The 12,889-nt window shown below is 36.6% G+C and overlaps 2 protein-coding genes across 19 annotated transcripts in view; one reads left to right on the top strand and one right to left on the bottom strand.

The window, feature by feature from the left end:
* Window positions 1–12,889, bottom strand: part of LOC105493755 (ATM serine/threonine kinase) — a 133,799-nt gene that overhangs the window by 36,924 nt on the left and 83,986 nt on the right. For all 4 annotated transcript variants that reach the window (XM_071075538.1, XM_071075541.1, XM_071075542.1 and 1 more), the window contains 6 exons: window positions 10,889–10,976; window positions 7,796–7,884; window positions 7,594–7,696; window positions 6,209–6,357; window positions 3,730–3,834; window positions 2,361–2,480 (listed from right to left, as the gene is read on the bottom strand). In XM_071075538.1, the coding sequence (XP_070931639.1) occupies window positions 2,361–2,480; window positions 3,730–3,834; window positions 6,209–6,357; window positions 7,594–7,696; window positions 7,796–7,884; window positions 10,889–10,976 (654 nt within the window). The remainder of the gene's footprint in view (window positions 1–2,360; window positions 2,481–3,729; window positions 3,835–6,208; window positions 6,358–7,593; window positions 7,697–7,795; window positions 7,885–10,888; window positions 10,977–12,889) is intronic.
* Window positions 1–12,889, top strand: part of C12H11orf65 (chromosome 12 C11orf65 homolog) — a 152,942-nt gene that overhangs the window by 127,578 nt on the left and 12,475 nt on the right. For 14 of the 15 annotated variants that reach the window (XM_071075543.1, XM_071075544.1, XM_071075548.1 and 11 more), the window contains one exon: window positions 10,362–10,466. In XM_071075543.1, coding sequence (XP_070931644.1) covers window positions 10,362–10,466 — 105 coding nt within the window. Of the gene's footprint in view, window positions 1–10,361; window positions 10,467–10,679; window positions 10,819–12,889 lie in introns of those variants that run through there. The other variant, XM_071075550.1, reaches the window with a different exon arrangement.

Genomic DNA, 12,889 nt, shown 5'->3' with positions numbered 1-12,889 from the left:
TGGTTGATAGGGAAGGAATAGTAAGAAAAATGCTAGGAACCAAAACTTCAATTCCTCTCTAAATGACCCTACCACAGCAGGTCTCAAACTTTTTGAGGAACTCCTTTACAATCAAACAGATTATTGAAGACCCCAAAGAACTTTCAATTGTTGGACCGTATCTACTGATATTAGATATGATATCACATTAGAAAGACTGAGAAAAATCTAAAATGTATTATTCAAAAATAATAAATCTACTATATATCATAAATACCATTTTTTAGGAAAAATAACTGCAGTAGTTTCTCTGTATCTACAGAAAATTGGCTCCAAGACACCTTGATAATGCTGATGTTCAAAGTCCCTTACTTAAAACGGCAGGGTATTCTCCTATTACACGTAACCTCTAGATTACGTGTAATAGGAGAATGTGCATAGGTTATACACAAACCTCTAATTACATATGATACCTACTATAATGTAAATACTATGTAAATAAGTGTTATATCCTATTCTTTAACATTTTTTTCAAATATTTTTTATCACATTTGGTTTAATTTATACATCGAAACCTGTAGATAAAGAATTTCAACTGTATACTTCCCAAAACAAAACAAAACAAAACTTAGTGAGAATGGCACTGTTTTGCATTTTTGCAAATCTCTTTAATGTCCGGATTAACAGAACTAGATGAATTCTCATCTCTGCTTCTGCATTTAGTTTGTTATGATTTGATGTTTTGGTTGAAGTACACGAATGAAATCTAATCTGAGAGCATAAGCATTTGTTCACCAGTTCATCCAACTTTCCCTCTGCTTCTCTTCTTCCTATTTCTCTACCAAAGAAAGAGCCAGATTATTCTTTAGGCGTTTCTTCTTTTTAAAATTTATTTTTAATTTTTATGGATATATAATAGTTATACATATTTATTAGGTACACGTGATACTTTGATACAAGCATAAAATGTGTAAAGATCAAATTTGGGTATTGGGATGTCCATGATCTCAAACATTTATCATTTCTTTATGTTGGAAACATTCCAAACCTTCTTTTGTAGCTATTTAAAAATATACAGTAAATTACTGTTAACTACAGTTGCCCTATTGTGCTATCAAACACTACATCTTATTCCTTCTATTTACCTGTATTTTTTTACCCATTAACCAGCCACTCTTCATCCTCTCCCTCCACAACACCCTTCCCTGCCTCTGGTTACTATCATTCTATTCACTGCTTCTTAAAGAATTCTATACTCTTTTTAGCAGGAGAAATCTTTCATTCAGAGGAAAAATCTCTCATTTCTGGCAGTAAGAACTGCCAAGGTACTTACTAATGAAAGCAGAAAAGAGTTTTGTTCCTTTATTTTCTCCCTAAGAAAAGCCACATTAATATGTATGTCTTCTGCTATGTCATTTTGAAAAAGCTATTATTCTTTTCTTCTGACTCTAAAATTTCCTTCTCTTTTCTACTTCCAAAACATATTCCAAATTTTATTTTTGCATAAAGGTAGGGTGACCTTAGTCATTTATATCCTCTTTCTTTCCTCTTATAATAATAATAGTGACTCAAAATAGCACGGCTAAAAGGGGCTTTAGAGACCATCAAATATAAATCCCTGACTTTAGAAATGAGGAAACTGAGGACACAAAACACTTTACTTTGTCATCCTGACAGACTCAAGGCTGCCCTTACATAACTCTTCCACTTCTTTTACTCTAGCAGCAAGGCAGAGATAAAATGACAGTAATGCAATGTAGTGCTAAAACTGAATGGAGTGTAACATGCTGCGCAAAAACATGAGGAAACAATTTTATCTGGGTAGGCCAGGGAAAAAGTTATAAAAGAAAAGCACATTCAAGCTGAATTTTTAAAAGTTAATTTTTACAATGACTATTTTGGAAAATTTTTAATAATAGCACAATTCACTAGGGCTAATCAACTTACATCTTGATAAAAGGAAAGAAACACACACATCTGGTCTCTACATAGTTTTTTGTTTGTTTGTTTGTTTTTTGAGACAGAGTCTCGCTCTGTTGCCCAGGCTGGAATCCATAGCACAATCTCGGCTCACCACAACCTCTGCCTGCTGTGCTGGGTTCAAGCAATTCTCCTGCTTCAGTCTCCTGAACAGCTTAGATTACAGGCGCCTACCACCATACCCGGCTAATTTTTGTATTTTTAGTAGAGATAGGGTTTCACCATGTTGACCAGGCTGGTCTTGAACTCCTGACCTCAAGTGATCCACCCACCTCAGCCTCCTATAAAGTGCTAGGATTACAGGCATGAGCTACTGCGCCCGGCCTATAGTTTTTTTTAAAGTCACTACTGGTAACAGAAAAGCTGCACTTTAAGATAACAAAGTCATATGAATTACATACTTTGAGAAAAGTTCCCCAATGCTTTCCAGCTCTCCAATGGCCTGCAACCTGCTGAGTGTGGGGTAGAGCGAATACACAGACTCAAGGCTGCGCTTACACAACTCTTCCACTTCTTTTACTCTAGTTGCAAAAAAGAAAAGACACTCTGAAAACAAAGAAAAGGTTTTCAGGGAAATAAAAGTTCAAATTTGTTGTTAAAAAGTTCTCATCATAGGCTTTGCTACTGATCTAGCAATACTAACAAGCAACAGTGAATACGAAATAGCAGCGGAAACAAAATACAACTGATCCTTGAACAACACAAATTTAAATGCGTGGTCCACTTATACTCAGTTTCTTCCATCTTTGCCACCCCTGAGATAGCAAGACCAACCCTTCCTCCTTATCCTACTTAACATGAAGGTGGCAAGGATGAAGACCTTTATGATAACCCACTTCCACTTAATTAATAGTAAATATATGTTCTCTTCCTTATAATTTTCAATAACATTTTCTTTTCTCTAGCTTACTTTATTGTAAGAATATGGTATTATAATCCTTTATACAAACTATGTGTTAATCTTTTGTTTAAGTTATTGGTAAGGCTTCTGGTTAACAGTAAGCTATTAGTAGTTAAGCTTTTGAGGAGTCAAAGTAATACTCACATTTTCAAATGTGTGAGGAGGAGGGGCTCAGCACTCCTAACCTCCAAGTGGTTCAAGGATCAACTGTAAACCTTGGAATCACACAGACCAAGATCTAAATTGCAGTTCTGTCACTTAGAACCGTGTAACTTTGGGCATGTTACTGGACTTCTCTAAGCCTTTTTTCGCATCCATAGTTATTGTCATGATTAGAGAATACATATGAAAGGAGTCTAACAGTGGCTAGCATATCATAGGCACTTAAATGATAGTAAATTTTATTTCTGTGATAAACATAGGATTAATTAAGTCACTACTGTTATAAAAACGCTGTATTTGTTTAGCCCATTATAATTATTTCCTCATGCCTCATCACATTTGTGCCTCAAAACAAGTTTGTAAGTATTAACCATGAGTTACAATTTTATAAATTAGAACACTAAATGCCATACAATTACTAAATGAGACAAGACGAAACTCTCAGGATACTTGTACTGGAAGAGAACAAAGAAGAGGGAATCACCAAAACTTTCTTGAAGGGTCAGGGTAAAGAATGAACCTGCAATCCCAGAAACAATTTGTTTTGAAGGTGTGTAGAGAATTACACGGAAACATCTGATCACAGCCACCAAGTCTTTATCTCTTCATCAATGCAAATCCTTACATTAAAATTGTTTTTCAAGTTTTCAGAAAAGAAGTCATGACATTAAATGTTAAAATACAGTAACTTTGTCTTTTTATAATACCTTGCATATTTGAGACTTTCATAAAATGTAGAGAATTCTCTGTCTCTTAGAGATTGTAGAGCATTGTACAATGATTCATGGTAACTGGTTCCTTCTATTTCTTTGCTGTGAGATAATAAGTCAAAGAAAAAAATATATTTAAAAACAGAACCCTAAGATATACATATACAACTAGCTTCACCAAAGGACAAAATTTTTAAATTAAAATTTCTCCATTCTAAAAAATGCATTTCTAGAATTTTTGGTAAGAAATACAAATTTTATGAGTCATTTAAATTCTTTAAGCAGAAAAAAAGGAAATTACTCAGATACTTTGCCTGGTTCTAAATATGCTCTACTTTTATTTATTCAATAAACACCTATTATGTGCCAGGCACTAGGCACAAGGGGGATTTACAAGTTGACAAGTCAGATCAGGTCTCTACTCTCATGGAATTTATGTGCTGGTTTGGAGGAATACACAATAAATAAGTATTGGAGAGTAACAAGGGACATGCAGAGAATTAAAACAGGGTAACAAAACAAAATGGCCAGATGGCTATTATAGAATAGGTAGTCAAGAAAAGTCTCTCTGACAGAGATACAATATTATTTAACGAGGGTCAATGAAAAGAAACCACCGGCATGGTAACTGGGGGAAAAGGAGAAGATACATCTAAGGCCCTTGGATAGAAACAGCTTGGCCTGATAAGAAAACACAAGAGAGGCCTGTGTGGCTGAAATACAAGGGGAAGGGGAAGAATAGTATATATTGATTTACAGAGACAAGCAAGAATCAACTCACACAGGAAAGTTTTTAAAATATGAGGGTATATCTCTAACGTTATAGCAGTCTTACAGTTTGAAATATTTGAAAGGCACTCCAATAATTATTATTTTTTGAGACAGTCTCACTCTGTTGCCCAGGATGGAGTGCAGTGATGTGATCTCGGCTTACTGCAACCTCAGCCTCCTGGGCTCAAGGGATCCCCTCACCTCAGCCTCCCAAGCAGCTGGGACTACAAATGCATGCCACCGTGCCCAGCTAACTTTTGTATTTTTTGTAGAGATGGGGTTTCACCATGTTGCCCAAGCTTATCTTGAATTCCTAACTTCAAGTGATCTGCCCTCCTCGGTCTCCCAAAGTGCTGGGATTACAGGCATGAGCCACCATGCGTGGCCAATACTTTTTTTTTCTACGAAGGCAACAAAACATACTTAAACATAATTTATTTTTTAGTGTTTATATTATCAAAAAACTTTACATAAATATGAAATCCTTTATTAGATTAGGTGCTTGGCTTTTCATTCAGAAAACATGGTGACCTTATATACAGATTATAAATGTTATCTTCCTGGGTAACTGAGTGGTTTTTTTTTTTTTTGAGAGAGAGTCTCACTCTGTCGCCCGAGGCTGGATCTTGGCGATCGACAAGTGGTGCGATCTTGGCTTACTGCAACCTCTGCTTCCCAAGTTCAAGCACTCTCCTGCCTCAGTCTCCTGAGTAGCTTGGATTATAGGCGCGCAGCACCATACCCGGCTAATTTTCGCATTTTTAGTAGAGATGGAGTTTCACCCTGTTGGCCAGGCTGGTCTCAAACTCCTGATCTCAAGTGATCCATCTGCCCCAGCTCTCAAAGTGCTGGGATTCCAGGTGTGAGCCACCACACTGTGCCCAGCCCTGAGTAGGTATTATTTATTTATTTATTTATTTATTTATTTATTTATTATTTTATTTTTTTAAGAGATGGAGTCTTGATCTGTCGTCCGGACTGGAGTGCAGTGGCGCTATGTCAGCTCACTGCAACCTCTGCCTCCCGTGTTCTAGCAATTCTCCTGCCTCAGGCTCCCAAGCAGCTGGGACTAGAGGTGCACGCCACCACGCCTAGCTACTTTTTTGTACTTTAGTAGAGACGTTGCCCAGGCTGGTCTCAAACTCCTGAGCTCAGGCAATCCACCCACCTCGGCCTCCCAAAGTGCTAGGATTATAGGCGTGAGTCACCATGCCCAGCCGTATTATTTTTTAATAAAAGAAAATATTTCATAAATAAAGATAAGCGGTCCTTTGTGGATCCTCCAGTCAATATAAGTGTTATCTTACTGACTAAAATGTTTGTAGCAGGCAGTAGAAAGAGGAATGCCTATACCTTGCTTGACACGCCTCAGTCCAACAAACAGTATGTGAGATGATTCTCATAAGAAAACCCTTTTCATATTTCTGTTTTTAGAAATACTTAGGGGTGGGGTGAAGTTGTCCTAATGGAAGAAGAGAGTAAAATTCAAGCCTAGGTGCATTAACTGCTTATTGCTATCTTACTGAAGGATTTAGGACTATCTATAGCTTGCAACATCTACTATATGTGTGTGTGTGTGTGTGTGTGTATATATATATATATATAAACTCCTGTTATATTCATAGAACAAGAGTAAAACAGTTGTTGTTTAGAACTAGGAGAGAGGCAAAAAAAAAGAAAAAAATCAAGTCAAATTTCTTCTTACCTGACATTAGTGCAATAGTCCCACTGCATATTCCTCCATGCTGCTTGGTAATGAAGTTCCTGTAGTTCAGGACACCAGTCTTTATTTTCATAATCTAATCCTTTTAAATACACAGAAAGAATATGGCAGAGTCCCAAATTCTGCAAGGCCTAAACAGGAGTTATTTTTGTTTTTAAGTAATCAAAGATATCAACAGAAAACCAGAGAAAAAAACAGCAAACATACAAATAAACAAATTTTAGTTCACAATATCGCTTAAAATCCCAAAATATCAGCTGGGTGTGGTGGCTTATGCCTGTAATCTCAGCACTTTGGGAGGCTGAGGCAGGAGGATCACTCGAGCCCAGGAGTTTGAGACCAGCCTGGGCAACAAAGCAAGACCCTGTCTCCACAATTTTTTTTTTTTTTTAATTAGCTAGGTATGGTAGTGTGTACCTATAGCCCCAGCTACTTGGGTGGCTGAAGCAAGAGGTGCCCTTGAGCCCAGGAGGTCAAGACTGCAGTGAGCTATGATCGCGCTAATGCACTCCAGCCTCAGTAACAGGGTGACAATTTATCTCTAAAAAAAAATTTTTTTTTTTTGAGATGGAGTCTCACTCTGTCGCCCAGGCTGGAGTGCAGTGGCATAATCTCGGCTCACTGCAAGCTCCGCCTCCCGGGTTCACGCCATTCTCCTGCCTCAGCCTCCCAGGTAGCTGGGACTACAGGTGCCCGCCACCATGCCCGGCTAGTTTTTTTTTTTTTTTTGTATTTTTAGTAGAGACAGGGTTTCACCGTGTTAGCCAGGATGGTCTCGATCTCCTGACCTCGTGATCCGCCCGCCTCAGCCTCCCAAAGTGTTGGGATTACAGGCGTGAGCCACCGCACCTGGCCAAAAATTTTTTTTTAATCCCAAAATATCGTTTAATGTTTCCCAAGAAACACAAAGATGGAGCTCAAAGGGCTCTAATATGGAAGAATGGCTAAGGAGTATTAGCCAGTAATAGAAACAACAGGTTCTGGGACCAACTCTATTGCAAACTATGAGAAATAGTTCACATGAGATTTTCCATGTGAAGCAGTAAGTACATTACCTGGCATACTGTATATGCTCAACCAATGTCTTCTATTGTTATCCAACAACACTGTGATCAGGAAATCTACACTATATTTTAGGTTAATGACCTGTCTGACTTTCCTGTGTCTCCCTGAATTTTTTCTCTTTTTTTTCCTGCATCCCTCTGCTTCAGGAGTATCCCTGAATGTTTAGCCTAATCCTCTGAAAAACAGATAACTTCTAGTCTTATCTCTAGAGTTTATCTGGCTGTGTAAATTTCCACCAACAGAGTGAAACAACCTCAGCACTACACTAGTGATGACTTTACCGAATTTGGGAAAAAATGTACCTGAATGATTCCTGCCTGGCGGGTGGATGAGGAGATTGCTGTTTCAAGGTCGTATGTTACTAGGGCTTTGCCCCACATTGCTTCGTGTTCATATGTTCGTAGTCTGTAAGAAAAGATTGTAAAAATAGCTTTGGGTTTTACACACACGTAACTCCTTCATAAACAGAATTGCTATACCATTGTTCAGAAAAATGCAATTTACCTAGTAATGGGTTGTAACATCTTCCCTCCACCACAGCCATACAAACTATCTGGCTCTCCTATACTTCTGTAGATTTCTAAGAGAAGATCCTGAAAACATGAAAGCAACAAAAAATTGAAGAAGGAAAAAAAATCAGTCTATAAATTTAGCAAGTTTTAAATTGTATCATTACCAATATGTAACTCCCAACTCTAAATGTTATGTTATATAAATAAAATGTAATGATTTTGAAATACAGTTGATCCTTAAACAACACAAGTTTGAACTGTGCAGGACAACTTATATGTGGATTTTTTTTTCAATAAATATAATGAAAACTTTTTGGAGGTTTGCAACAATTTGAAAAAACTCACAAACCACACAGTTTAGAACTACTGAAAAATTTTTTAAAAGTAAGTTATATCATGAATGCATAAAATAACTGTATATACTAGTCTATACATTCTATCATTTGTATACATTTGAAATGATACATTTTATCATTTACTACCATAAAATATATACGAATCTATTACAAAAAGTTAAAATATATCAAAACTTACACACACACACTGTACACAGCATTATTTGCGGTTAAGACAAATGTAAACCAATGTAAAGATGCAGTATTAAATCATAATTGCATAAGATTAACTATAGTACATACTGTACTACTGTAATAATTTTGCAGCTACCTCAGTTGCTATTGTGGTAAGCATTATTGTGTTGTGAGTATCCACTTAAAATGCCATGTGACACTAATAATTTCTGCATGAGCAGTTTATTTCTCTAGTAAATTGTATATAGCAATAAAAAGTAATCTCTCCAGGTTCTCATGTATTTTTTCACTATGTTTACTGCAATACTATAAGCCTTGATTAACACCACGGGTAGCTGGAGGTGCTCCCAAGATGCAGAGAAAAGTCATGCCATTACAGGAAAAAAATGAATTGTTTGATATGTACTGTAGATTGAGGCCTAAAGTACATATCAACCAGCGGTGGTTGCCTAAAATTTCAGACAGATGATTAACTGTAAAGAGATGATGTAAACTTATGGTATTGATAAATACGGTACAGTTCTGTAAATGCATTTTCTCTTCCTTATGATTTTCTCAATAACATTTTCTTTTCTCAAGCTACTTTATTTAAGAATACAGTATATAACACATATACAAAATATGTGTTGTTTATATCATCAGTAGGGCTTCTGCTCAACAGTAGACTATTAGTAGTTAACTTCTGACTACAAATTTAGTTTTACCCTGATATTTAATAGCACAGGGGGTTAGCACCTCTAACCCCCACATTGTTCAAGGGTCAACTGTATATACCAATGATCTGGATCAGCAGCAACACAGCAGACTGGTCCTAGACAACAGGAGGATTGTAGTCTACCTGAGAAGAACTGCCTACAATTGCATGAATTAGATAAGAAATAAGTATCAACCTACCAGGCTTTTATCACATGGAAAACTAATCACACAAATAAAACCAAACAATCTTGTCAACACCTAAAACTGTACATGGGCTGGGCGCAGTGGCTCACACCTTTAATCCCAGTACTTTGGGTAGCTCAGGCAGACTGAGCTCAGGAATTCAAGATCAGCCTGGGCAACATGGCTAAACCTGTCTCTGCAAAAATTAGCTGGAGACGGTGGGGCATGCCTGTAGTCCCAGCTACTTGTGAGGCAGAGGTGGGAAGATGGCTTGAGCCTGGGAGGCAGAGGCTGCAGTGTGTTATGATTGCACCACTGCACTCCAGCCTGGGCAACAGAGCCAGACCCTGTCTGAAAAACAAAAAACAAACAAAAAAACTGTACATCAGAAAATACAGTCCTACAAAGTCTGACTCTTGAAAACTGATTTGGTAGGAATAAAGGTCATGGATTTTTCTTTGAAAAACAGCACAAAACTGTATTGGAATTGGTAAAATTTGATATGGATAAAGTAGTTTGGTTACTGAAATCTTTGTTGTAAAATTTACATAGAAAAGATAGATTTTGTTTAAAACAATCTCCATTAAATAAAAATGAAAACATAAAAAAACATAAAATAGAAAAAATTAGGAACTATACTGCATAGAAAACTGACCAAGCAATTGAACTGCAAGGAAAAGGAGGAATGAAAGGTGACCAGACTTAGCAACATGAATTTGATGAGAGACATTAGCAAGTGCTATTTTACTGGAATAAATGGAAGGGGGGGGAATGCAGACAGCGAATAAAGACAGCTCTTTCACAAAGTTTGTCTATGAGAGGAAGGAAGAGAGAGGGTGATACCTAAAAGAGAACATAGGGAAGAGGGAAATTATTTTGTATTTGTGAGAAAGGGAATTTTTAAACAGGAGAGGTTTTAAAATGTTCAGAACATAGTTCAGAGGGAGAACCGCATATTAAAAAATAAAGTAGCTGAGAAAGAGCAGATAAAAAAACAAAGCACAGGAAGATTTAGTCTCAAATAGAAGGATAAACTGTTTCTGTAACATGAGGGAAGGTTATTAAAGGAGCAGATGCCAGGAGATTTCAATGTTTGATAGTGGGATGTGGCGAGATTTCCTCTCTATGCCTTCTATTTTCTCCAACTAGGAGGCAGGCTGAAAGCAATGGCGTAGAAGAGAAGAAGAAAAGTTTAAGCAGAATGGAGAAGCCGAAATTGTCATTGAGAAGGAATGAGTTGACCAAAGAAATTCGGTAAGCATCCCAGACAGTAACATGAGCCAATTTAAGAATGGATATCAAGAAATGTATAGAAGAGGCAATCTGCTTCTTCTGTGACATACAATAAACGAGCAAATAAATATATAATTATAAACCCTAAGTGCTATAAAGGAAATGAACAGGGTGCTATGGCAGAAAATGCATGGTATAAACTCTGAGACAAGTGGTTTTACTTTCGTCTTTCAGGTAAGGGAACTCAACTAGTGGCAGAGTCAGTATTAGAATTCAAGTCTGTCTACTCCAAGGCTTAAGCTTCGGACCATAAATTTATATATATGGTGCTTAATCCAATAAGTAAATTCAGTTTAAAAATCACATGGCATCTGTACAGTGTCTATAACAACCCAAAGTATGAGATAAATATTGTCATAAATAATAGAACCTCTAATATTTACCTGTAAACTTATTCCAGTTTCTTCTTTACTTTTTTCACTCAAGCTAGAAATAGTTGTACTTTGGCTTCCTTCTTCAAATGCAAGACTTCTGTTTGTCACAAGAACACCTCTTTTAATGAGAACATACTATTTGGAAGCTCCTGAATACATACACTATAGACTTTGACAGAAAAAAACTAATGAAGGTTGCAAACAAAACAGAATAAATCACTTATACTTTAAAACTTAATACCATTTATACCTAGGATGGAAAAGGAATTTGTGAATGAAAATTATATTTTAAGAATAATCTTCTACATATAGAAAGCCCATATGCAAAAATATGATTATTTATAAAGAGACAGGATTGTTTAAAAATAGAGCAGATGCCCTCCAGTTCAGGTACTATATACTCTGTCAGTGGTTTTACCTGAAATTCAACTCAACCAATAATTACAGGCACACAAATAAAGACCACAATAAGAATTTAATACCTAATAGATATAAATTAAGACATCTGATATCAACTATTGAAAAGGAAGTAGATCAGCAGGATCCACTTAAACCAAGATTATAAAACTAGAAAGTGACAGTCAGGATGAGAACTCAGATTTGTCTACTTCAAGGCCTTAACTTTATGTATTTTATATATATGACATTCTATTCTAAATTTTCAATTCTAAAATTTAGATTTTCAATTCTAAAACCATGACAGTTATGGTGTCTATAACAGTAATAATCTAATACATAAAATAAATACTATTATAAGTGATACTGCCTCTAATATTTACCTATATACTTATTCCAGTTTCTTTTTTTTTTTTTTTTTTTTTGCGATAAGGTCTCGATCTGTCGCCTAGGCTGGAGTGCAGTGGCACAATCATGGTTCACTGCAGCCTCTCCCTCCTGGGCTCAAGTGATCCTCCTCCCTCAGCCTCCTGAGTTGCTGGGACTACATGTGCAAGCCACTATGTCCAGCTAATTTATTTTTATTTTTAGTAGAGCTGAGGTCTCACTGTGTTGCCCAGGCTGGTCTCGATCTCCTGGTCACAAGCAATCCTCTCACTTTGGCCTCCCAAAGTGCTGGGATTACATGCGTGAGCCACTATGCCCAGCCTAGAAACAGTTATACTTTGGCTCCCTTCTTCAAATATAAGGCTTCCTACTGATCCACTTCCTTACCAACTACATATCTGTACAAAAATGGGTATAACTGCTTTAAAAAACAATTTGGGACCAGGTGCAGTGGCTCATTCTTGTAATCCCAGCACTTTGAAAGGCTGAGGTGGGAGGACTGCTTGAGCGCAGGAGCTAGGGACCAGCCTGAGCAACATAGCAAGATCTTGTTTCTACGAAAAATAAAAATAAAAATAAATGAGCTGGATGCAGTGATGTGTGCCTATAGTCCCAACTACTTGGAGGCTGAGGCAGGAGGATCACTTCAGCCTGGAAGATCAAGGCTACAGTGAGCTATGATCGCACCTCTGCACCGTAGCCTGGGCAAAATAATGAGACCCAGGCCATTTCAAACGAACAAAGATTTGAAGAGGGCAGTTGGGATAATAAAGTGTTTTACTTTATTTTTTACTCTTACTTTCTTATTTTTTGTTCTTCACCATGATCTAGGGGTATATTTATTAGATTCTTATGACAGTGTTAACTAAGTCAGAGGAAAGCGAATTAAATTCACTAGAAATACAGGTAGATAAAGAAATGAAACTTAGTCACAGAAAGAAATCAGTCACATTACTTTATAGCCATTTTGGATTATAATTTTGGGTATTTTATATCCAAAATGAATCTTGAATAGTTTAGGAATTAGTGGTAAATCTAATCTGATTGAAGTTAGGAAATAATTTAATCATTTGAAAAATATTTATCACCCTTAAATTAAGTTCTCAATGCTAGGGCTGTTATGGGGAATATACAGAAAATTAAGTATGGACTCTGTCCTACAGGAATTTGCTATCTGTTAAATTTTTATAATACCTAAGTATAAACATTCCTATTGTTTCAGAGCAG

Source organism: Macaca nemestrina, chromosome 12 (genome assembly GCF_043159975.1).
Source record: "Macaca nemestrina isolate mMacNem1 chromosome 12, mMacNem.hap1, whole genome shotgun sequence".
NCBI classification, from domain to species: domain Eukaryota; kingdom Metazoa; phylum Chordata; class Mammalia; order Primates; family Cercopithecidae; genus Macaca; species Macaca nemestrina.
Note: the sequence above shows the minus strand (reverse complement) of the source record. Positions and strands in the feature narration are given on the sequence as shown.